Source organism: Rhamphochromis sp. 'chilingali' (assembly GCF_963969265.1).
Source record: "Rhamphochromis sp. 'chilingali' genome assembly, chromosome: 16".
NCBI classification, from domain to species: Eukaryota; Metazoa; Chordata; class Actinopteri; order Cichliformes; family Cichlidae; genus Rhamphochromis; species Rhamphochromis sp. 'chilingali'.
The window spans coordinates 20,064,986-20,090,014 of NC_137943.1; the positions used below are offsets into that span (position 1 = coordinate 20,064,986).

At 38.5% G+C, this 25,029-nt stretch overlaps 1 protein-coding gene across 1 annotated transcript in view; it reads left to right on the top strand.

The window, feature by feature from the left end:
• sntg1 (syntrophin, gamma 1) overlaps positions 1–24,672 on the top strand; it is a 45,887-nt gene extending 21,215 nt beyond the window's left edge. Inside the window, exons 12-19 of the mRNA XM_080861311.1 lie at positions 2,561–2,690; positions 13,005–13,043; positions 16,660–16,776; positions 18,404–18,475; positions 18,916–19,068; positions 19,254–19,346; positions 22,684–22,794; positions 22,925–24,672. Of these exons, the coding sequence (XP_080717437.1) occupies positions 2,561–2,690; positions 13,005–13,043; positions 16,660–16,776; positions 18,404–18,475; positions 18,916–19,068; positions 19,254–19,346; positions 22,684–22,794; positions 22,925–23,107 (898 nt within the window). The 3' untranslated portion in view covers positions 23,108–24,672. The remainder of the gene's footprint in view (positions 1–2,560; positions 2,691–13,004; positions 13,044–16,659; positions 16,777–18,403; positions 18,476–18,915; positions 19,069–19,253; positions 19,347–22,683; positions 22,795–22,924) is intronic.
• The last annotated feature ends 357 nt before the right edge of the window (positions 24,673–25,029 follow it).

Sequence of the window (25,029 nt, forward strand, 5' to 3'; positions counted from 1 at the left end):
CATCCAACCTTCATCTTCATCTTCACCACCAGACATTGGGAGGTCCACTCTTAAATCCTCTCTCCAATGGGATCTCGTTCCGAGTCTTATCACAGAATAAATTCATTCATTTCTCTTTCTCAATAAATATCTTTAAATCGTCCAAACGATCTCTCCTTATTGAATTAGCAGAGGACTTAATATGTGTTTCTAGAAAGATTTGTATAACACACAGAGACTAACAATTCTCTACCATTAGATGGCATTTCATAAGTATGAGCAGCTTCACTGTCTGCATCTCTTTATATTTACTCCTGCAGGTTCCCTTTAAAAAAAACTAACTGTGTGAACACAAACCAGAAACAGAACATGGCATATGACGCCATGCAGCTGCCAATAAATGCATTTAAACCTGGAATCTGGGCAGATCACATACAGTGGGGCAAAAAAGTATTTAGTCAGCCACCGATTGTGCAAGTTCCCACACTTAAAATGATGACAGAGGTCAGTGATTTGCACCAGAGGTACACTTCAACTGTGAGAGACAGAATGTGAAAAAAAAAATCCATGAATTCACATGGTAGGATTTGTAAAGAATTTATTCGTAAATCAGGGTGGCAAATAAGTATTTGGTCACCTCAAACAAGGAAAATCTCTGGCTCTCACAGACCTGTAACATCTTCTGTAAGAAGCTTTTCTGTCCCCCACTCGTTACCTGTATGAATGGCACCTGTTTGAACTCATCATCTGTATAAAAGACACCTGTCCACAGCCTCAAACAGTCAGACTCCAAACTCCGCCATGGCCAAGACCAAAGAGCTTTCGAAGGACACCAGGAAAAGTATTGTAGACCTGCACCAGACTGGGAAGAGTGAATCTACAATAGGCAAGCAGCTTGGTGTGAAAAAATCAACTGTGGGAGCAATCATCAGAAAATGGAAGACATACAAGACCACTGATAATCTCCCTCGATCTGGGACTCCACGCAAGATCTCATCCCGTGGGGTCAAAATGATCATGAGAACGGTGAGCAAAGATCCCAGAACCACACGGGGGGACCTGGTGAATGACCTGCAGAGAGCTGGGACCAAAGTAACAAAGGTCACCATCAGTAACACACTACAACGGCAGGGAATCAAATCCCGCAGTGCCAGACGTGTTCCGCTGCTGAAGCCAGTGCATGTCCAGGCCCGTCTGAAGTTTGCCAGAGAGCACATGGATGATACAGCAGAGGATTGGGAGAATGTCATGTGGTCAGATGAAACCAAAGTAGAACTTTTTGGTATAAACTCAACTCGTCGTGTTTGGAGGAAGAAGAATACTGAGTTGCATCCCAAGAACACCATACCTACTGTGAAGCATGGGGGTGGAAACATCATGCTATGGGGCTGTTTTTCTGCCACGGGGACAGGACGAGTGATCCGTGTTAAGGACAGAATGAATGGGGCCATGTATCGTGAGATTTTGAGCCAAAACCTCCTTCCATCAGTGAGAACTTTGAAGATGAAACGAGGCTGGGTCTTCCAACATGACAATGATCCAAAACACACCGCCCGGGCAACAAAGGAGTGGCTCCATAAGAAGCATTTGAAAGTCCTGGAGTGGCCTAGCCAGTCTCCAGACCTCAACCCCATAGAAAATCTGTGGCGGGAGTTGAAAGTCCGTGTTGCTCGGCGACAGCCCCAAAACATCACTGCTCTCGAGAAGATCTGCATGGAGGAATGGGCCAAAATACCAGCTACTGTGTGTGCAAACCTGGTAAAGACCTATAGTAAACGTTTGACCTCTGTTATTGCCAACAAAGGTTATGTTACAAAGTATTGAGTTGTATTTTTGTTATTGACCAAATACTTATTTTCCACCCTGATTTACGAATAAATTCTTTACAAATCCTACCATGTGAATTCATGGATTTTTTTTTTCACATTCTGTCTCTCACAGTTGAAGTGTACCTCTGGTGCAAATTACTGACCTCTGTCATCATTTTAGGTGGGGGAACTTGCACAATCAGTGGCTGACTAAATACTTTTTTGCCCCACTGTATGTAACTGTTCTGGTTTTATCTCAATAACTGCATATTGCTGAATATGTTTTTGCATTTATTTTTCATATTGCAGGCACAGCTTTTGGATTATATTAAAAAAAGAAGTGAACATTTAATATTTTGAGGTTTTTCATCACCTGACCAGCCTGTTCCAAAAGTAGTGCAGTATTCAAAAAAATTAAAAGAGAGAAAGAAATATAAATTCCCCCAAATCTGTTTTCATATTATGCATGTGGATCGCCTAAACAAGCAAAGTAACTAATTAGTGAGCTTGCACTTAGCTTACGTTGCTAAATTAATTAATCTTGGAAAATTGGACGCTCAGTTTTTCAAGTTATTAAACAGCAGCATTTTTCACCACAGTCAGTTTTGCTTAGTTTGTTATCACAGGAATCCCAGAGGAAGAGTTTCCAATGCTGGGATGCAATGAACTGTCTCTAATCCCCTTTTAAAATAAAAACAGAAACTAAATATGAATGTGTAAAATATTTGAAATCCTCCCCTGATCTTTGGCTTGTGTTTCTTTTACTCTTTCAGGAAAAATGCTTTCCAGGTCATAGCAGTGGATGGTGTTTGCAGTGGAGTTATACAGTTTCCCACAGCAGAAGAATGCTTGGACTGGCTTCAGGCAATTGCAAGCAACATTTCCAGCCTCACCAAGCACAATGTGAGTAAGAAGCAATAACAGTTGTTAGCTCTCGTGGTCCCACATGTAAACCAGCAGGAAATTGGTTTGGGTGTTCATGCAACACGCTTGCAGTTTGTGGATTATCTAACAGTTCCTTTCTGAATGTCACAACATTAAGGGCCGTAGACACGTACTAGTGGGCCTTCTCACTACGAATAAAGTTAAATTTTATTCCTGAGTGCTCGAAGTCACAATAACAGCAGCCTCGCTGTACTACACTTATTCCTTCCAGCTGCCAGTATGCACTCATATTATCTATAATTCATCCAAAAATATTGCATTAAAATGAAACCACAAGGCAGAAAGAAACAAAGAAATGACTGCGTTGTATTCTTTCTCTTATTGTGAATACAATTTTCCAAGCTCTACTTCAGCTTTGTGGAAAACCTGTTTATGTGTTTTCAGATGAGTGGTCATGCTCGGCAGGGGTCTGAAATACCAATACTGCTTAACAAGCTCCATTGCTGCACATCATTGCTCATATATGAAAAATTGATACATTTAACATTTTGTATTTTGGTTTATTTTCATTCATTTCCATGTAGAAACTTCTGGTATTTTTTGGGAATTACTAGATAGATAAAAACACAGGACCGACTGAGCAGCAGTAAAAATCAGGGATTTGTAATTATCGTGTGTGTGTGTGTGTGTGTGTGTGTGTGTGTGTGTGTGTGTGTGTGTGTGTGTGTGTGTGTGTGTGTGTGTGTGTGAGAGAGAGAGAGAGAGTGTCTTGGGGGGATAATGGAGCCCTGATTAATTAGAGTGGACGAAGTGAGGGACATACTAAACATAACACTGATGACTCACTGCCAGCAGTTTTAACAGTTGAGAATGTATTCCTGTTCTGGCCTGAGTACTTAGTGAAGGATGTGAGTGAGCTGGTAACATACAGATGGATTTGCTGAAATAAAATGTGTCTTATTGCATGACATTTTAAAAAAATGTTTATTTTGACTTCACTCATCAGAAAGTGATCTTACGGTTCATTTTGCAGCTTGTCACTTGTCTTTTGGTCACATGCTGATGTGACTGAGTAATTCACATCAGCATGTGAATTGCATGTGAATGTGAATGCAGAGAATGTCCAGATGCAGTGTAATATTCCATGTGAGATGGGGGTTTTTTTTCTGCACTGATTTGTTCATGAAGCATCACCGACTTCAGCGGTACTGCTGGTGGTGGCCTTGTGTCCTTGAGCGAGATACTAAGCCCCAGATTGCCCTGGATATTTCCGCCAGTGTGTGAGCTGCTGTGATAGCTTAAGTGCTTGGAAAAAAGCACTGTATGATGTGTGGATGGCTAAATGTGGCTCGCAGTGTAAAAATGCTTTAAGTGGTCAGCAAGACTAGAAAGTGTTACACAAATACACATCCATTCACCACTCACCATGGTCACAAACTGCATTGTTGTTGTTTACACTGCATCATTTACAACCTTTCACTGTTGTAGGAGTGAGCAGATTGAGGAAAATGCAGTGAAATATTGCACACAAATAAATTAAAACTCCACATTTAAAACTATGCGATCATCAATGTGATTACAGTTCATGATGAGAGGATGATGACTAAAAGGCCGAGAGTGCAAGCTGTCCAGTTGTTAACACAAATGTCAGAAGATGAAGATGGGCTTTGAAAAAATGTCAGAGGTTCCCTGTCTTAAAATTGCACTCTGTTTTCTTGGGATTTACAAATCTGTTATACTAACTGAAAGATATAGCCTCGAGGTCTGAACGGTAAAGCTAGTGGAAGCTGCATTCTTTCTAATGGCCAGCAGGAGGCGACTCATCTGATTACAAAAAGGAGAAGGTTGCAGTAGGGCTACAAGAAAAGTAGCCCACTACTCACTGAACCCAAGAACACTTTCTTCTAGTCCCCTATTCAGAAGGAGTCACTGCAGTGGGTAGCTCTGCATATTTTCAATTGAATTCAGTACAATTTTAATTATTATGGCTTCAAATTTATAACAACAGTTGTCTCAAGATGCTTTATGTTGTAAGGTTAAGACCCTCCAACAATAAACAGCCCCCTTTGAGTAAGCAGTGTGATGGTGAAAGGACTATTTGATGCCCTTCCTGACGCAACCCCAAAGGAATTTGTGTCTCCTCACAGCATCAAACCATGGTTGGCACATGTGTAAACCACTATGCTGTTGAATTACTACATTGAAAATATATTTAAAAATGATCCAAATCAAAAAAATTGTCTTACGGGAGAAATCAAGGCTCCTCCTGCTAGTGCTTTGAAACTGTTGAACATAAAGCTTTGGGTGACATCATGTCGACTCCTTCCATGCATGTTTGGGAATCACAAATCTGTCCAAAATCTAAATCCAGATGCAGATGTTGAGATATTTTAGTCTGGAGCAAATCACCAGACCAACATGTCTGCACAGTGTAGCTAACCACACATACTGTAAGTATTAGAGAGTATTACATAACTATTTAATTTGCGTTTTCCAGCTACATTGTGAGTCCAGATACACTTTAACCAGTCAGGGTCTGGCATATTTTAGAATTTGCATAATAATTGTATTTATATTACATGCTAATGTGCTTTGTGGTTTCATCCTGTTGTTATTCCACCACTATAAAACTGATTACGCTCCAGAGACAAATAAAGGATTTATTGATTGCTTGATTGTGCTGCACATCAGCCACAAATTGTCCTACAAAGATTTTAAAAACACCATAAAACCGCCAAACTTATTTGTGGCTTTGCATCGTGAGCTCAAAGTAAATGTTAGAGTGACTTAAGAACCGGAGAAAATCATGGAAACGAGACAGAGATATATTAAAATTAAGGCTCTGATGGGGGCCGGGGGTCATCCTTCGCTCGCTTACATTTCAGCTGATCTGTTTGTACTCAAACACTGAAGCATTCGTCACGAAAAAAGTGCCTCCAGTTCTCTGGGCGATGATGGAGGAGGAAATCCACTCAGCACTGCACAAATCCCCATAAAGACTCCGTGATGTTCAGGTCTGGTGACTGGAGAGGCCATCCCAGTGTTCATGAAACCACTCTTTAATTTATTTAGCAGCGCACTTTAAGGCATCATTTGAAGGAGTGTGGAAACATTAGGAAGGGAAGTTTTTTTTTACTCCATTGCTTCTAACAACTCCCACTAGTCAGCTGCACAGCGAAGCAACAGATATCGTAGGCTGAACTTGTCCTGCCGCCTCCCTTCCAAATGTAATTGTGAATCAAATCAGAAGTAAGAATGAGCTTGAATCGTGACTCATTCGTCATGACTCATTTCTTTCTTGTTTACTGCTCCCCACACCAGGTTATGTCTTTGTGCCTTGACCTTGTGGTTTCTTTAGCACAGCTGTGCTTCAGGTTTTCCAGCTCGTTCCAGTATTTTCTGCCGAGACTTGGGCTCAGAGGAGCTGATTCGATTCCGAGGCAATTTTCAAAGCTGTAGCTCAGTGGCATTGAGCAGCTCCACTGTTAAGTGTCTGTCCACCTCTGTCAGCGAGCTGTTCACCTTTCATTATGCAGTTGTTTGGTTTACAGTGTGCTGTCATGAATTTTGAGGCCAATTTTCTTAAATTGGAAGGCAATTTAGTTGTTTTTATAACAGCCGAAGACTGAATTGCTCTGTTATTTAGTTTCTAGAAACAACCGAATAAAGCACAAGCTCCCAGTGGTGGGAAGCACCGAAGTATATTTATACAAGTACTGTGTTTAAATATAAAGTTATTTATATTTTCTCTGATGATTTTCATTTGAACTAAACAATATTTATTCATTTAAAGGTTTTAACTGCAGCTGTTAACTTTAAGATTTCAAATAAGTAAATTAGAAGATATCAACAAGGAAGAAAAAAAGGTGTTTTTTTCACTTCTGCTGAACAGTGATGCTTATTATATAGATTTATTAAAAACCCCTGATATTTATCATATACTGGCATATATCACCTGTTGGAGAGTCAGTGGATACTATTCTTCTTCTACTATGAAGTGCAATCCTGTGTAATGTGTAATCCAGTAAATTCATCATAACTTTTATTTTTACACTTACTGGCTAAATTTGTGCAGTTATACTATATAACTATATGAATATAGGGTGTTTTTGCTACTGGGCTCGTTAGCCTTTGGTGCAGTTCATTTGTGCAGCACTTGCACTCATTTGTGGACCAAGCAACCACCAAAAGACCCTTTGGAGGAGGGTTGTCTTTGTGCAGTTACAAACAAACTCCAAAGTGGTTTATTTCTTTTTTTTTTTTTAATTCATATTTTTATTAAGGTTTCAAAAGCAGGCATTCACAGTATGTACATCATGTAAGCATTCTTCATACTTAGGTTATCTGCCTTAAATACTGAAATAGTATTTTAATTTACATCCAAGTCATAAGGGAAGAATACTTACAACGATAGAAGTAATTGAAACCATCACATAATCCGAAAATCAAAAAACAAAAAACAAAACTAACAAACCTAAGAAAAGAGAAAAAAGAAAAAAAGAAAAAAAAGAAACAAAAAACAAAAAAAACAAAAAAAAACACGGATGTGTTGGTATGGGGTGATCCTATAAATATATATACATACATCATAATTATTGGTTTGTAATAGTAAAATCTGGCCTATGAGGCGTGATATATTTAACCCAGTTTTCCCAATATGATGTAAATTTCTCCAGCTTGTGGTTAACAGAAGCTGTTATCTTTTCCATGTTATAAATTTCCATTGTGATTTCCATCCATGTACTTATGTTTGGGCTCTCTGGGGATAACCATTTTCTGGTGATATTCTTTTTACAGGCCACCAATAAAATATTTATTAAATGTTTATCATATTTAGGCCATTCCTGAGGTATATATCCAAAGAACATAGTCTTACTCTCGAGAGATATTTCATGTTTAAAGATATCCTGTAAGGCATTATGTATTTCTCTCCAATAATCCCTCAAGATTGAGCAGTCCCAGAAAATATGGTAATGATTTGCACTTTGATTTCCACAGTTCCTCCAACAAGCAGGGGGGTTATCATCATAATGAGACTTCTGAGAAGGTGTTATAAAGTATCTAATTAGGCACTTCCAGCCAAATTCCCTCCACTTTTGTGAGCTGGTACACATCCACTGATATCTCCATATTGCCGTCCATTCTTCCTCTAATATTTTTATCCCTCCTTCCTTCTCCCATTTTGTTCTAATATATGAAGTCGAATGTGGTTTCAAATCCATTAGACCCTTATAGAGACATGATACAATTCTATCAATAGTTTCTGAGTTATAGCTTTTTATAAACAGTTCCATCAAGCGTGTGTTTATCATTGTTACGTTTCTCATCTTCGTGTCGGCATAGTGCCTTAACTGCAGATATCGATAGAAGTCTTCTTTTTCTAATGAAAATGTTTTTCTAAGCATGTCAAAGCTGAACAATTTTCCATCCTTCATTATACTGCACAGGGCGGTTATGCCCTTACCTGTCCAGTCCTTGAATCTAGAATCCAGTTCATTAGGTTTGAACTCTGAGTCGTAAGCACACCATTTAAGAACTGTAATATTGGTCTCGAGTTTATATTCCTTTATAATAGTTCTCCATGTTTTAAGGGTCCTTTTCACCCACATGTTATCAGTATTTTTTATATAGGTTTGTAAGTTATTGTCAGCTAGAGTTGCCTGAATAGGTATAGACAGCATTTGTTCCTCAATGGTTTTCCATTGGGCAGTGTATGATTGGTTACACCAGCATATTATTGCTCTCATCTGCGCTGCAAAATAATAATATCTGAGGTCAGGGAGGCCCCATCCTCCCTTTTGCTTAGCCAGCTGTAGTGTTTTAAGGCGAACCCTTGGTCTTTTACCTTGCCATATATATCTAGATAACATTTTATCCCACTCATTAAATTGACTTTGGTTAATCTCTATTGGTAGGGTTTGAAATAGATACAAAAATCTTGGCAATACATTCATTTTAATAGAATCAATTCTTGAATTAAAACTAAAGAAAGGAATTAAATTCCATCTTACTATATCTTCCTTTATTTTTTTGTATAAGGGTAGGTAGTTCTGTTCGAATAGTTTTGTAAGGTCTTTCGGTAAATTTATGCCTAAATATTTAAAACACTCCGTTTGCCATACCAGAGAGTAGCTACATTTTATTTCTTCTGGTGGGCTGTAGTTATATGAGAGTAGCTGGGTTTTACCTATATTAATTTTATAGCCTGATAATTGGCCGTATTGTTCAAATGACTGCATCAGCTTGGGTAAAGAATATGTTGGGTGTCCAAGGTAAATCAAAATGTCATCCGCGTAGCAAGCCAATTTATATTGTGTCCCTTTGATAAAAATTCCCTTAATGTCCTTATTTTGCCTGATGGATTGAGCTAGTGGTTCCAAGTATAGTGCAAAAAGTAACGGTGACCATGCACAGCCCTGTCTAGTGCCCCTTTTTAGGGTAAAACTGTTGGATAGGCATCCATTAATTTTGATCCTGGCTGTAGGATTATCATATAATGCTTGTATCGTTTTAATAATCATATCATGAAAGCCAAATTTATATAGTACCCTGTAGAGGAACTTCCAATTGACAGAGTCAAAGGCTTTTTCAGCGTCTACACTCATCACAATTGCTTTGATTTTGTGTTTTTGTATATGGTCCATAATGTGTAGTGTCTTTCGTATATTGTCCTGTGTTTGGCGTTGATGTATGAAACCTGTTTGATCATTACATATCAGTGTTGGTAGGAACTCTTCTAGCCGTTTGGCCATGATAGATGTGAAAAGTTTATAGTCCACGTTAAGAACAGAGATTGGCCTGAAAGATCCACATTCCATTTTATCTTTGCCTTCTTTTGGTATAACTGAAATAATTGCCTCCTTCCAACTGGGGGGCATTTGTGCCTTTTTCAAAACCCAATTCAATGTAGGCAGTAAGACAGGTATCAGTTCCTTTTTAAATTCTTTATACCACTCTGCCGTGTAACCATCTGGTCCTGGTGATTTACTTAATTTAAGCCTATTAATTGCAGCTTTTAATTCTTCCTCAGTTATATTCATTGTCATTGCTTGATTTTGTTCTTCATCTAGAGTGGGTAAGTCTAGAGAGTTCAGAAAGCTATCCATCTGAGCTTCAGTCCCGCCCGGGGCTTCAGAGTATAGGGTTTTATAAAATCTTTCAAAGGCTTCCTGTATTTCATTTAATTTATTTTTTATCACTTTTGTACTTGGGTCCCTAATTTTATAAATTGTATTTTCCGCTATCTTTTTTTTCAATTTCCACGCCAATATTTTGGTAGATTTAATGCCACTTTCATATTGTCTCTGTTTCAAAAACATTAAATCTTTCTTGATTTCTTGTGTGGCTATATTGTTAATTTCGTTCCTAATGTTTTTGATGTCCCTTAATATATCCTGTGTTAAGTCCCTTTTATGTCTTCTTTCTAATTCCTTTAGTTTCTTACTCAACTCTTCTAATTTTCTATTCTTATCTTTTTTCCTAAATGAAGCTATTGCTATAATTTTCCCTCTTAGTACCGCCTTCAGAGTATCCCATAGTATGGGAGGTGGTACTTCTCCGGTATCATTGAACTCTAAAAAGAGACTAATTTCTGATTTAATTTGTGCCTTGAAAGGTGAATCATTCAATAGACTTGAGTTCAATTTCCATGTATTATTTTTTAACCGTAAGTTAAAATCAATGGATAAATATATTGGTGCATGGTCACTTATATCTATCGTTCCAATTCCACAAGTATATATTTTATCCTTATCTTTACCAAATGTTATAAAATAATCTATCCTTGTATAAAGAGAGTGTGGGGCAGAGTAGTAAGTATAGTCCTTTCTATTAGGAAAAAGGTCTCGCCATATGTCCATTAATCCTACCTCCTCAAAAAGTGCATTCACTTTGATATATGGAGATTTCATATCGTATGTTTTCTTGCTAGACGAGTCTAATTTTGGCTGCAGGTGTATATTTAAATCCCCTCCACAGATCAAAAGGCCTTCTGTTTCTGTTACCATAATATTAATAATCCTTTGGAAGAAGCTAATATCACTCTTTGGTGGGGCATAAACATTTAAGAGGGTGATCAAATTCCCATCTATTTTCCCTTTTACTAGAATAAATCTGCCCTCTTTATCACCCATTTCAGATACTTTTTCAAAGTTTAATTTGCTTGAAATAAGGATTGCAACTCCTCTCCTATGTCCTGATTTGTATGAAGAAAAAAACAGATTAGTAAAACCCATTCTCTTTAATTTTACGTGCTCCTTATCTGTCATGTGGGTCTCCTGTAAGTAGACTATATGGGCTTGTTCTGCTTTCACTTTAGTTAGGATTTTAGTACGTTTAATTGGATTTAACAGCCCATTAACATTGAAAGATATCAATTTTACTTTATCACTAGCCATATGTAATCAGCGTATGTCCATAAAGCAAGTAAAATTAAACTTATCAGATCTACTCCCTAAACAGACAAACATATCAAACATAAACATCAAATACAGAGAAAAAAAACAAACAAAAAACTGTGATTCCAAGGCTGGGGTCTCTAAGAAATGACCCTGTGTAGAGCTAGAGAAAACGTCTAGCTGTGGAGGAAAGCCTCTCCCATATATGGGCTGAGGGCCCCCATCATGGCACTTGAGGCGGCAGAAAACAAAGTCTCAAAGTGGTTTATTTCAGGTGAGAATGTGATCAAAGCCTGATCCAACCCAACTACCAGGTGTACGCTATCCTGTTGCCAGGTATTCTTTCCAGATATGGAAAAGTATCATAGCTGTGTAAAATGAACCAAGGGCTCATTTGATATCTGCTAGTCCAGAACACAGCACCTTCTTCCTGTACTTACTTTTGCTGCTCCCGCCTGAGACAGATCTGCCCAATAACAGGACTTGAGCGTTCTCATGTGGTGTGTAGTGACACATTTTGATTCACTTTTGAGAGTTTTCTCTGTGTGAAAAGAAACCAACCCACAAGAAAAACCTGCAACTTTACAAACTGATCAGCTGATTTAAATTGCAGGTGTGAAAATGCCCTCAAAGAAAGGGTCCAAGTACTCCTTTCACCACTGCCAGCTCCTGTTGTGACGTAGGGTGTTTTTAGCCTCTTTAAACATTGCTTTGTTTTCCCCCTTGGTGTGGTTCATTTGTACAGATGTGGGCACAGTAATCATACTCAGGTAAAGACCAGAAAAACTGTACTGAGTCCGTTTGAAGGTGTTCTCAGTTCTCAGAGTGCAAACTCCAGAGCAGTTTGTTTGTTTTGCCTCAGGTGCCTGAAAAATCACACAGATAAATAAAAACTCATTAGGAGTAAATTATCCATGTTTTCCACTAATCCAGAATATGGTTCCTTCTTCCTGTGTTTACTTTTATGGCTCCTGCCTCAGACACATCCGGACTGTAAGCAGACTGGTTATTCGTGACGCATGTTGGTTCACTTGGAGCTCACTTGGAGTTTTCTTTGTGCAAAAAGAAACCAAACAATGAGGAAAATCTGCAAGTTCACAAGCTCATCAACTCATTGGAAGCAGAATGAACAAACTATAGGTGTGAAAACGCCACCTCCAGGGCGCCCACAAACTTCAGTCAAACTTCTCCTGTTTGTATTTTTAGATACGGTGAAATGTGCACAAGCTCCTGCAAAACTTGAAAAACCGGACCCTTCAGAATTTCCTAATTTGTGTTAGAACAGGATAGACCTGCCATCTGAACAAACCCACCGTCACCGCTCACATATATTCAAACCCGGCTCACATCCTGACAGTTCATCTTCTGGAAAAAAAAAACCAAAAATCGTGTTTTCTCTCTGGACCCAAACTTCAGCTACATCTCACAGTAAGCTGCTGCGACATTTTCCTCCTTCTATAGGAGGACGGCATGAGGACCGGACAGCTTAATTTGGTGTTCAGCTCCTAAGGAAGAGTTATTTTGATAGTAAAGTGTGGATTAGGTGCAAGCGATACCTGTGATCTGAGGAGAATGTTTTAATTTAAAGGCTGACTGCTCACTCTGTAGTCCCCCCGCTTTTATTACCACAGAGAGAATGGATTTTAAAAAAAGGATTTCTTTTAGGAACAGCCTCGGGTCCTTGTGGAAATGACTCTATCTCATTTTGAAATTTGCATGCTTTGACTAAATGAAGTATCTCAAACCGTTTTCCTTCAGTGCCGTGGTTAGTATGTTAGCACGGAAACTGTAATTCATGTTTATTTATTCTTGGAAGCTTTGTCACTGATTGGCGGGCCTCGTGGGCTCCTGCAAATATGTCGACCTTGTCAGCTGTGTCTGATTGTTAGCAGGAGATATTTTAATGAGTTACTGACATTCTCACAAAATTTCACAGGTGAAGAAGATTAACCGGAATTTTCCAGTTAACCAGCAGGTAAGATGTTTTTCCTCCTGCAGCGGTTGCGTCTTAAGATCTTCATTTTGCGTTGTCGGGCATTCATTTCATCCTTATCCTGACAATCAGAAGTGAATATAACCAGTCAAGAAAAATAAATAAATTAAAAAGAAGCCATCTATTGCAGCACAAGAGGAGCGTTTGCATAATTTTGGTCCGTCCACTGAGACATGATCAGAAAACTGTTTAAGCGCTTTCAGCCAGTTAACTCGCAGAGCGTCATCTTTCATTTAAAAAAACCACAGCGAGGCTCTTCTTTGTTACTTTTTCAATCTGGTTTTCTGACCCACAAAGAGACATGAATCCACTTGACAATTCATTCAAGAAATGAAACAGCGTGAGACGTGCCTGTCCCAAATCTTTCACTTGCTTGCAAATTCTTTAAAAAACCCCAAATAAACAAACAAAAACCTGCAAAAAGAAAAGCAAACAAATAATTTTCTCTTGGCACAGTCAACCTGTGGCTTCCTGAAGAGTGATGCTATGATATCTTTAATATCTGAACTGATGTCTTGCAGCACTGCCGATTGAGGCTTTGCTTTCTTTTTCTTCATTTCCCCGTCTGTCTAGCTGCTTGTCCTTGCTGCGAGTGCTAAATTACAAAGCGTTTGCTGGGGTACGCAAAAGAATGAAGTACACACATCAGCCACAACATTAAAACAGACAAAGTAACATCACATGAATGTCAGGCACCAAACTTTCCGAGCAGAACGCTGCACCGTAGCAGGTGGTAGGTGGTTTTAATCTCGTGGCTGATGGCCGTGTGTCATCATGAATCAGTGTCAGTTTTCTCTGTAACTTTCCTCACCCATACACATCACATGTAATTGTTTTGGTCAGACTACAATATAAAGGACTGAAAAGGTGTACTTGTGTAATTGGACACATAAACAGATCCGTAAAGTGTGAGAAATGAAACTTTCGGGTTAATTTTTTGACTCACATTAATAAACTTTAAACTAATTCATCAGAGAAGAAAAAATGCACTAATACAATCAAATACTAGTCACTATAGCTTTACAGGTGATATGAAGCTATGGTCAAATATATATTTCAGCTCAGTTCAATTCAATAGTTTATTGTCCTACAAGGCAAATTAGGTTAACAACAGGGGCCACGACAACTAACACCTGCAGTAGGTCACTACAAAAGCTCAATGATGGCCCCTTATTAAATATAACCCCTAAAAAAGTCTTGTGTCTGCTTAAAGCAATGGGACAAAATGCTATAAACTATTTATTAAATGCTGTTTTTAAAAGCTTAATAGGTAACTAAACCTGTCATACTGCAGTATTAAACACCTATAGGCATTGTAAACCTTTTGTGGGCAAATCTAATAAACTGTTGCTTTCTTGTGTTTTTATGTTTACTTTGTGACCTTAATTTATCAGGTTTTTCAATCTGTTGGAAAAAAAAGAAAGACTACTGATTTCCAATCCTAAAAGAAAAGTTTGTAATTTTAGTAAATTCACTTATTCGCTGTCCTTTCTGAGACTCTGATTTCACTCTCTGTGCTAAACGTGAAGCTACCACCCTCAGCATTGAGACAGGAAATTGGGGAAAGGATAGTCTTTCCAAAAATAACAAAATCCTACAACATCCCTAAAGCTTAATGATTAATACCTTGTAGCTTATGTGTTTAATCTTTCCAAAAAAAAACCACAGTGTAAAACAACAAGCCAGCGTCAGCACCAGGCAGAGTGTGGACCCAATTGCAGGATTTAGAAGCAGAACTAAACTCAAAACAGCTTTACTGCTGGAAAACTCACAGGAAAACTAAAATGCAAAAACTAAGATAGCTGGAGTCAAAAATGCAGGAGACTCAGAATCTAAGAGAAAACAGGTAAAAGGGAACATGCAGCTCAAGAGGACGACGTGACAAAGAACTGAGGACTTAAATACACACATGAGGGAAGAAGGCAGAGTGGAGAGACCTGATAAATCATCTCTTAAAACCAAAACAAATCATGAACTCAGAAAGAGCTCAGGGTCCAAAATGCAGGGACCCTGAAAACCAGTCACCAGTTTGTTCACTGATCTTGGCCAATTTGGAAATTCTGAACTGGGTTATTTATAATAATTGATAATTTGGTACTTTATCTTTGGATTTTTATTAGAATAATAACATGTTCTATTTGCTTTTAAGAAATTATAGAGTTAGCTTTGTGAGACGTTGGCAACTCTAGGTTCAGGGTGTACTCCTTCAATGAGTCCTGCACGTGTTTGTATAAACGACTCAATAATAATCAATAATGCTCAAAAATAAAATATATAGCATAAAACATATAATAGCTTTAAAATAGTAAAAGGGGGGTTAGGTGGGGTTAGCCAGTTTTAATCGCATTTTGACTAAAACCCAGCGACAGATGCACTAAGCCAGCAAATAAATTTATGTTAGCAAAACAAATTAATTTAAAGGCAGGGGCTGTTTCAGTTAGCAGGGGGGCCCACAGGAAATCCGAGTATTTAAACTGAGTCAGTGTAGAAACAGCCCCCCCCCCCCCCCCCCCCCCCCCCCCCCCCGTCATCTCTGTGACATATTAAAAATGTATTATTATGTGAAAAGTGGCACTGCACAAGGGTTTAAATATAATTTTGTGTTGGGAAATTGTTTTGTAAAGTGAAAACTGTATTTAGATAATAATAATAATAAGAAAAGCTACAATCCTACTTACGTAGCTTAATAGTGCACAGGTCACATATTCAAAATATATTTAAAGTAGCTAAAGTAAATGTTTTCATTAGGTGGAATGACCGCTTTCTGGGCCATATACGTAATATTTACTGAATATTGAATTACTGACATGTAAATCTTCATATTGCTGCTGTTGATGACTGATTTTAATCACTTATATTGTTGTTGATCTGTTATGATACATTTTAACAACGAAACAACAAGTAATTAAAGCTTTCAAAATAAAAGCAGAATAACGTGGAAATCAAACCTCGTTAAAGTACTCGTTAAAGAGCTAATATGCGCCATTCTAATGGTGTTGGAGATCACAAGATTAACAGTACTCTGATCTAGTGCTTTGGTGGGAAGGATACACCAAGTAATCCAGGGGGGCTGGTGCCACCCCATGGTGGGGTTCTGGACACACCCTTGAATATAGACATACTTTTTTAAGTTTTTTAAAAGTTTTTTTTATAGTTTTTTTTTTTTTACTTTGATGAGAAATACAATTTTAAACAATTAACTCTGCTATTTTCCCTTTCATCTAATTTTTTGTGAAAGCCACAGGAAACCAAAGGCAGATGGGAAAAAGAGCTGTATGTAGCCATGGAGCCACACGTTTGAGACATCTGAGCTCGATGGAAAATAGATTTTAATTTAAATCTTTTGTTATTAAAGGATCATAAAACCCATAAAGTTTATTCAACTTTAATATTAGATCAGTATTTCTCTTAAAGACTACAGTGCACTGCTTTTATGACTACCGTACAAGCCATTTGTACTCGGTCAAATATAGCAGCACCGAATAACCACTAAACTAAACTGACTAAAGTCTGTTTTTAGAGCTTTTCAACAACTATTCATTAGATTTTACAGAGTGGCATAAAATAACATGCCTTTGTTGTCTTTACCCTCTGATAGATTATCTACATGGGCTGGGTTGACGAGAAGGAGCAGGACTCCGTTCAGGACCGAATGTATTCACCAAAGTTCCTCGCTTTGAGGGGTTCCTCCCTCTTCAAGTTTTCAGCACCTCCTGTAAGTTTTCCTGCCAGCGTCTGCATTTGAATGGATGTCATTCAGCTCCATCGGGAGATTTTCATTTGACGCTAATGTATTTAGGGAGAAAATGCTTAGGCAAAAAGGAAGCAGCTCACTCATAATCATTTGTGCTGCATTGATCTTTCACTTGATTGATGGCGATCATTAAATCTGTTTACATTCTGCCAGCCACTTAGGTGATTATGACAAGAGGGATAAGCTGTCGATGGTCCGGGAGATGAGAAAAGATTGATAGATAACTGAAATTGCCTTCTCAATGTGAATGTGCTGATATAAATGGAAAATGCTAATGTGAATAGATGGTGGGATGTAGGAGCCTGCCTATTCAGCAGTGACGACCAGATTCTTTATTGTTGAAGTTACCTGTGACAAATATTTCCATTCACGTGGCAAGGAGACAGCTGAGTCCGACAACCATTCATCAATAACTGTGGACACAAATGGCTATTGTACAGTCATGTTTTAGAAATCTGTGGATGGGCACGGCAAGCCTTGAGGGTTTTGGATTTCAAACATTTCTATGAAACTATAAAGAGTATAGGTTGGTGGCTTCTTTTCTGTAGACTTTTCAAAACCAAAAATGTAAACGTTAAAGTGTAAAAGATTAATAAATGAGTTTATCTGTTGTGTTATTACTTACAGTGTAACCTCGGATTTGTTCTAAATTACATAACATTAACCAACTGTTTTATATCAGTGGGTAAAAGATTACAGTAAAAACAATTCTTGCTCAGTACAACAGACTATATAAACTTTTTAGAGCCAGCATGATATTACCTATTAGTATCACTGTAGGAATCTATAGAATAGGTAGGAGCCAGGTGCTGCTAAACAATGAACTGATCATCAGCAATGCCAGTCTTCCCAGGAGTGGATGCCCCTGCAAATTTACTACATGATAAGACCATGCAATGCTCAGAGAAACTGCAAAAAATGTTCATGATAATACAAATAGAAAAAGACTCAGTAAGTATGAAAGGAGAGAGCCTCTGTTCTCTAAAAGAACATGGCAGCTTTAGGTTTGCAAAGTTGCATTTGAACAAACTCCAAGACTTCTGGGACAATGTCCAAAGTGGAGACGTTACCCACAATGTGCAACATCACAGCATATCAGCACAAACACCTCATACTGACTGTCAAGCACGGTGGTGGAGGGGTGATGATTTGGGTACCCTGCAGTCACTGAGTCATCGTGAATGTCAGTCTGACTCTGGAAGCTAAAGTTTGTCCTGTTACACTGGATCATGTAACAGGACAGGGATCCCAATCACATCAGCAAATCTAATACAGGATGGCTGAAAAATGGCCAAGTCAATATCCATGTGTCTTTCTGTTGTAAACTTTCTATGGGGATTGGCCCCTCTTTTGGAGATAGCCTCAAGTGGTCATTAGAGGAACTGCAGTTTTTGGAGTTTATAGTAAATATAGCGGCTCTTTATTTGATTTTATATTTCAAGAATGAAACACAAACTTATCTTTATGTTGTCCTGACATTGTTTTGTTTTTTTTTGTTGCAAATAATTGCAATATTATTTAAAAGTATTTCTACCAAAACAAATACATTCCTCAAATAAAATTTGAAAATTGGATGTGACATTTTCAGGTGACAACATGGGACTGGACGAGAGCAGAGAAAAGCTTTACTGTGTACGAGATAATGTGCAAGATTTTAAAGGTATGTCGGTCCTTCTTTTAATCTGCTTCCCTGAACATTTACAGAAGCATCTCTCAGATCGGATACACTGAGAATACTAAGTAGCAAACTGAATCTGAGGAATGCCCTTATATAACTCACTTATTAATTTGCATGTGTTCTTTTCCAGTCCCACAGAGACACTCAAGGTTCACATTTCATTGTTCATTCTCTCCAGGTTCGAGGTCACTTTGAATTTCATAGTGGGAATTTATCTTGAGTTCATTATCTAGAAACTCATTATGGCAAACCTAATTCATATAGATTCACATATTCAATCAGATATAAAGTAGGCTGACCTTAGACTGCCTGTACAATTTAGGTTATGTAAAGCTATGCAAAGACCCATAAGAGGAAAACATTGTCTGCTAAAATGCTTTAGTAATTCGCTTCAGGAGACTGCCTTGCTGTACTTATTTTAGGACAGTGACCTTCTGGACAAGAGGAAGCACTGCTTCAGTGTTCAGACAGAGAGTGGGGAGGACATGTTCTTCAGCGTGGAGCTGGAGTGTGAGCTGCTGATCTGGGAGAAAGCTTTCCAGATGGCCACTTTCCTGGAGGTGGAGAGGATACAGGTCTGCGCCTGAACGGCAGGAAATGTACCGGGAATTGTGACAGTTTAAATCTTGCATGCGGTTCCTTCTCAGTTGTTTTAGTGCAGAGATTGATAACGCCCACATGACTTTTAGCAGAAGAGCAAAGATGCTCTTGTGTCCTTATGTAACTCCTGTGGTTGACATCTTCTTTTCTTGTTATGCAGTGTAAAACGTACGCCTGTATTATGGAAAGCCACCTTATGGGACTCACTATTGACTTCGGCATGGGCTTTGTGTGCTTTGATGCTGCGTCAAAGGTGAGTGAAGGACAGTGTTTTGTCATCAATACAAAAATGGGACACTTACAATAGGAGATTCATTATTTTACCCAGTTTGATGAACCTAATCACGGCACCCCAGCTTCCCCTTTTCCTTTTTATGGTGCTGCTAACTTATTCTGCACTGTGTGCATTTTGAGTTTGAGCACATTCGTTTTGACAGCTGGTTCCCCCAAGCTCAAACGTCTCACTCCTGCCTGCAGTTCATTTTGGCCTTTCACCAGGTCTTAGAGCAGACTACTCAACTGGTGCACATTATGTGGATGAGCAGGACACAAGCACTGACATATTGTTCTGTAAGATTTTGGCCCTAATTCCTGCAATATGAAGCTCCAGTGTCCCCCAGGGATGATAAAAAATGTTGCCAGAATATTGTTTACAGGCAGAAATGCACAAATTACAATCCAAATGTAAACTGCAAGTGCAGACAAATACATGGAGCAGAATTACTCCATGATTGAAAGCTGGAAAAGGCAGGATTTAAAAACCGGGTTAATGTGAATTTCAGTGAGGAAGAAAAAAGGCAGGAATATAACTGAGGTGTTTATTCATCAGAATTTGCCTTTCCATAAAAAATCTTAATGAAACATACAATTAAAAGGTGAAAGCTATCAGTATGATATCAGTACAGTAGATAAGATAAGATATGGAGACAATATGGCAAACACAGGAACATGTATAATGTAAATGTGGCTAGAACTTGTGTGTAAGACAGTCTCTTTTCAGCCTACAGTGCACTATTACACTCATGCAACACAAATATTCACATCCTCCACTTTTGCAGGCTGAGTGAAAAAAACACATGAGAAAAAAACATCATTTTTTTCTTGATGGTTGTTTTTTTTTTGGAGATTTTAAATCAAAGGGCCACTCGTGTATCATAAAAAAGAAGTACACCCTGGAAGAAACAGTTGTAACAGTGATTTATATAGGAAACAAAGAAATCATGGCTCCCGCTGACACTCTTTCTCTTGTTAAACTGATGACTGATGCAGTCACTCTGGTGCTTATTTTTGGAGAAAAAAAACTGAGGCACTTATAGTGCTGTTTAACCTATACAAAACAATAGAAAATAATCAGAGCAAATACCAAGCACTAGGTCACTATGTTAGATAACTTTGGTTACTGGAGACAAAGTATGCAATCAATGAGAAACGTTGAAAACATCACATCTTTAAAATCTTCTTGCTGTTTATTTTGTTCTGTTTCTCCGGCCACTTAATTAGATTCAGCTGTTTGGTAGCTAAAATATCTAATCAGCCCATAACAGGATCTGCAGAAGTTCAAACTGAGTATCAGAATAGGAAAGGAAGGTGATTTCAGTGACTTTGAGCATTGGCTGCTCTGAGTATTTCAAAAACCTGGATTTTCCCACAGAACTGTCTCTAGAGATTATAGTACAAGGTCCAAAAAAGAGGAAAATATCCAGTGAGCGGCAGTTCTTTGGGGTAAAGAGCATCAAAGGATGCAGCAGATGCAGCAGGAACAGTAGCTCAAATAACTACGCGTTACAACCAGCGTGCAGAAGAGCACGCCAGGTGTCACTCCTGTCAGCTAAGAACATGAAACTGAGGCTACAGTTCACACTGGCTCACCAAAACTGGACAAGAGAAGGCTGGAAACACGTTGCCTGGTTTGAAGAGTCTCGACTTCTGCTCTGACATTCAGATGGTAATGCCAGAATTTGACGTAAACAATATGAACGCATTGATCCATGCTTCCTTGTATCAGTCGTTCAGGCTGGTGGTAGTGGTGTTGATGGTCTGGGGGGTATTTTCTCAGCACATTTTGGATTCCTTAATATCAACTGATCATTTACTCACCAAACCCTTCCTGGGTAATGTTGCTAAACCTGTCAATCCCTTTATAACTACAGTCTATTCATCTTCTGATCGATTCAGCAGGATAACACACCATGAGCTCAAACAAGCTCAAACTGGTTTCTTGAACATGACAGTGAGTTCTCTGTACTCAAATGGCCACAACACAGTCACTAGATCGCAATCCAATAGAGCACATTTGGATGGCGGTGGAACGGCAGATTCACATCATGGATGCGCAGCCGACAACTCTGCCGAACTGTGTGATGATGTCATGTGAATACAGACCAAATCTCTGAGGAATTAGTGCAATACTGAAAGGAACTAGGAGGGTATACACTCGCCTAATAAAGTGGGCGGTGAGTTATTTTGCAGTTAATTAGATCATTTGTCCCTGAAATGAACAGCAAGACTGAAATGATAGGTTTTCATATAGTCTGTATATGACCTACTCATCGCAAGCAGCTTTTCCTTATTTAGCATTACAGTTGCCCTGTGAATGAAAAATAATATCTGATTTCAATAAACTGAATATTTAAAACAAATAAGCAATATAAATGATTGTTACAAACATTCTCATTATACAGGTCATTAAGCACTCGTACTGCTATATTTTGGATTGTAATACTGACACAGTAATGTGCAAGCCTTGGTTCAATGCTTCATGCAGTCAAAATGGAGATGCTTTGATTTAGTTCAGGATTTGTGGTAATTTAATCATATGAGAGTATCAATATTTACTTCTTTCTTTTCATCTGTAAATGAACTGCAAATTAATGTGTTGATTTTGTGGTACAAAATAGAGGAAAAGTAAAAGCAGGAATAAAAATGAGCATTGCACTGGTCGGGTGTGGCTTTAGGAGGAAGCTGATTTTGTTCTTTATCTTTCATGCAAGAAAGGTACAGAATATGAAATGCAGTGATTGACATGAAGGAGATGGTGATATCGGCACCTCTGACAAGGTTAGCGGGAGCCAGATTGAATTTTAAAGGCAAAGCAGAGGAGAGGTGACACTTCTGTGGCTGCACACCGAAAATGCTTCGTGAATATCTGCTTTAAGTTAAATGAAAAATGTTCATCTGTATTGCAGGGCTAAAAGATTTAATCAGACTGATGTTGCAGTTTTAATTAGGCTGGTGGGAGTTGTTTCAACAGTATAGGAATGTGCAAATAACTTGGCTAGCTGTCTACAAGAGGAGCCATGAAACTGAGTCAATGCACAGCTTTTGTTTATTCGGTTCGGCATTAATTGAATCACCGAAGCTCTGCTATGCAGGTGAAATTACTGTGGCTGGTTAAATTTCCCCAGTGGTAAAAATAACACTCCAGTTTCTGGTTGATCTGCTGACGTGCCCCATTTCTCACCGGATCCGCGTGGATTTTAACGTGACTTATTCATGAAAAAAGTGACACCAGAAATGATTCACAAATCTGAGCGCGGAAAATAAAGACATATTGTTTTTGCTTTAGTTATGTTGTTGCGTTTGCGTTTCAGGCAGTGCTGTGGAGATACAAGTTCTCCCAACTAAAAGGGTCGTCTGACGACGGGAAAAGCAAGATCAAGTTTTTATTCCAAAATCAAGACTCCAAATCTATCGAAGCAAAGGTAATTAAATTTGACGGATGTTTAATGTTGCATGCCAGAAAATAAGTCAACAAGATTTTCAAAGCAGCACGGCTCTATAAAAATTAATCGCTCGTGTGTGATTTGAGGATTGATTTTCTGTCTCTCTCAGGAGCTGGAGTTCTCAAACCTCTTCGCAGTGCTTCACTGTATTCACGCTTTTTTCGCTGCCAAAGTCGCTTGCCTGGACCCGATGTTTGTGGAGAGCCAAGGCACCGCGACCACCACTGGGATCGCTTCTCTTTCCAGTCTCTCCTGTAATTCACAGACACCTAAGCTGAAATACGCCACTTGACAGGTGCTGCTTTCACTGACCCCTTTTAAAAAAGGACGCTGCACTTAATCATGAATGTGGCCTGTGTCGATGGTGGACAGGAGACCTGGAACACGTACAAACTCGGACATTATGGGGGGCAGCTGTGCGCACTGCTGGAATAAAAGACCTCTTTGTGAGAGATTACTTGACGTGTCTGCAGATTTCTCAGATTTCTGGAACAACTGTGGGCTGAAACTTCACAGAAAGACTCAATGGACACATAAGGTGTGACTCAAAAGGTTTTTTTTTAAATGTGATTTTGTCTCAGACATCCTTATAATCATTTACAAAAGAAAATGCAGTTCTTTTCCCAAGCCAGTCTGCTTTTCTATGTAATTTTATTGACCACTTGCAGTTTAAGCAACATAGATTCTAGCCTTTTCCCCACTTCAGATGGTACATCACTTGAATTTCTGCAAGGTAAAGCGTGGACACTGGATATGATGGTATGGTGTGTAATTTGTGATACTTGATACCTTACGTTTTCTTTTTTTGGTGTGTTTTTGAGGTGGAAACTTTTATCCATAATTCAATTTGCTGAAAGAAAAACCATTTTTCAGATTAGAGTCTAACTAAAAGCTAAATGGCAACATCAGTCTGGTCTTATAACACAAAATCAGTTTAATTTTGACAAAATTTAATTACACAGATGTTCGCTGGCAGCGTTGCTGGATGAAATGGATTTCTTTATATTAATTTCCTCTTTTCTTTATATACCTGTGTGAGGTAAGAATATGTCTATGTCTTGGATTACTGACTATGAAGGCACTTTGATGATCAGCTTCACCATCAGCTCAGCCATAAAGGGACGAAAACACTCGAAACATGATTAGAAACACCTTCCACGATGTTTATAGCACTTTTGATTTTTTACCCCCAAACCTGATTATGTAAATAAACACTGACATTCAAATGAACTCAAAGAATTATGAATTATGGTGATTACTTGAGGGATTACTTGTAGGGATTAAGGCATTTGTTAATTTGATGTGCACCCTAGACAACTAGGTAGATAGCTCATAACCTTGTGCTCTCTTCATCATTTACTCTATGGACCAATTTAGAGGAATAAAATCAGCTATGGTGTATTTTTGAAAATATTTTACCTTTGTTTTTTTGACCTGTAAATAAAACAAAGAGGAACTTTACATTCACAAATCAGAAAAAAGTAGGAGGAAAATAGAAATATGTAGCACCGTTGCCTCCAGATGTTCCAGACACCCCTTTAAACTCTGCACAAACTGTTTGTAATGCTGCAGAGCGACAGCTAAACTATCATAGTCAAAAAGAGTTCAGGTCAATTAGCGCAATTAGTGATGCTCTTACCTTCCATTTACAAAGAGGAATCCAAACACAAGGGGCCCGTTGGTAAGTAAACTCTAGAGGATTGCGAATTAAACGGGGTCAGTGCTTTGTACTGTGCGGCCTTGTTAAGCTGATACGAGTGTTTGATGGGAACTAATGGTGGTGCAGTCTATGCAAAGAAAGTCTGAGCTTTTGTGCTTTAAAATTATCCTGGTCGCATATACCCTTATAACACGAGATCTACAGAGTGAGGTTGATTTTATTTTTTGCAGATGTTTTATTAACAAATATCCTGTGTAATAAATGAATAAATGAGACCTTTTATATCATGGCTCACTTGTGGTCGGCTTTACTTTTTTACAGTTTCTGGCTACGCCGCTGATTTTACGAAGAGAACTCACTTTACTTTTCTTGAGAAGTCCTCAAAGTTGTATTTTAAAATTCTAGTACATATCCGCAGCATACAGCAATTTTGTCAACTCTCCTTTTTTTTGTCAGCAATAGAGATGTCATTATACTCATCTTTGCTGAGGTTCATAAAAAACTTTTAACACTGAATAAAAGATGCCATTGAGTACTCAAAGTCAAGATTTCTC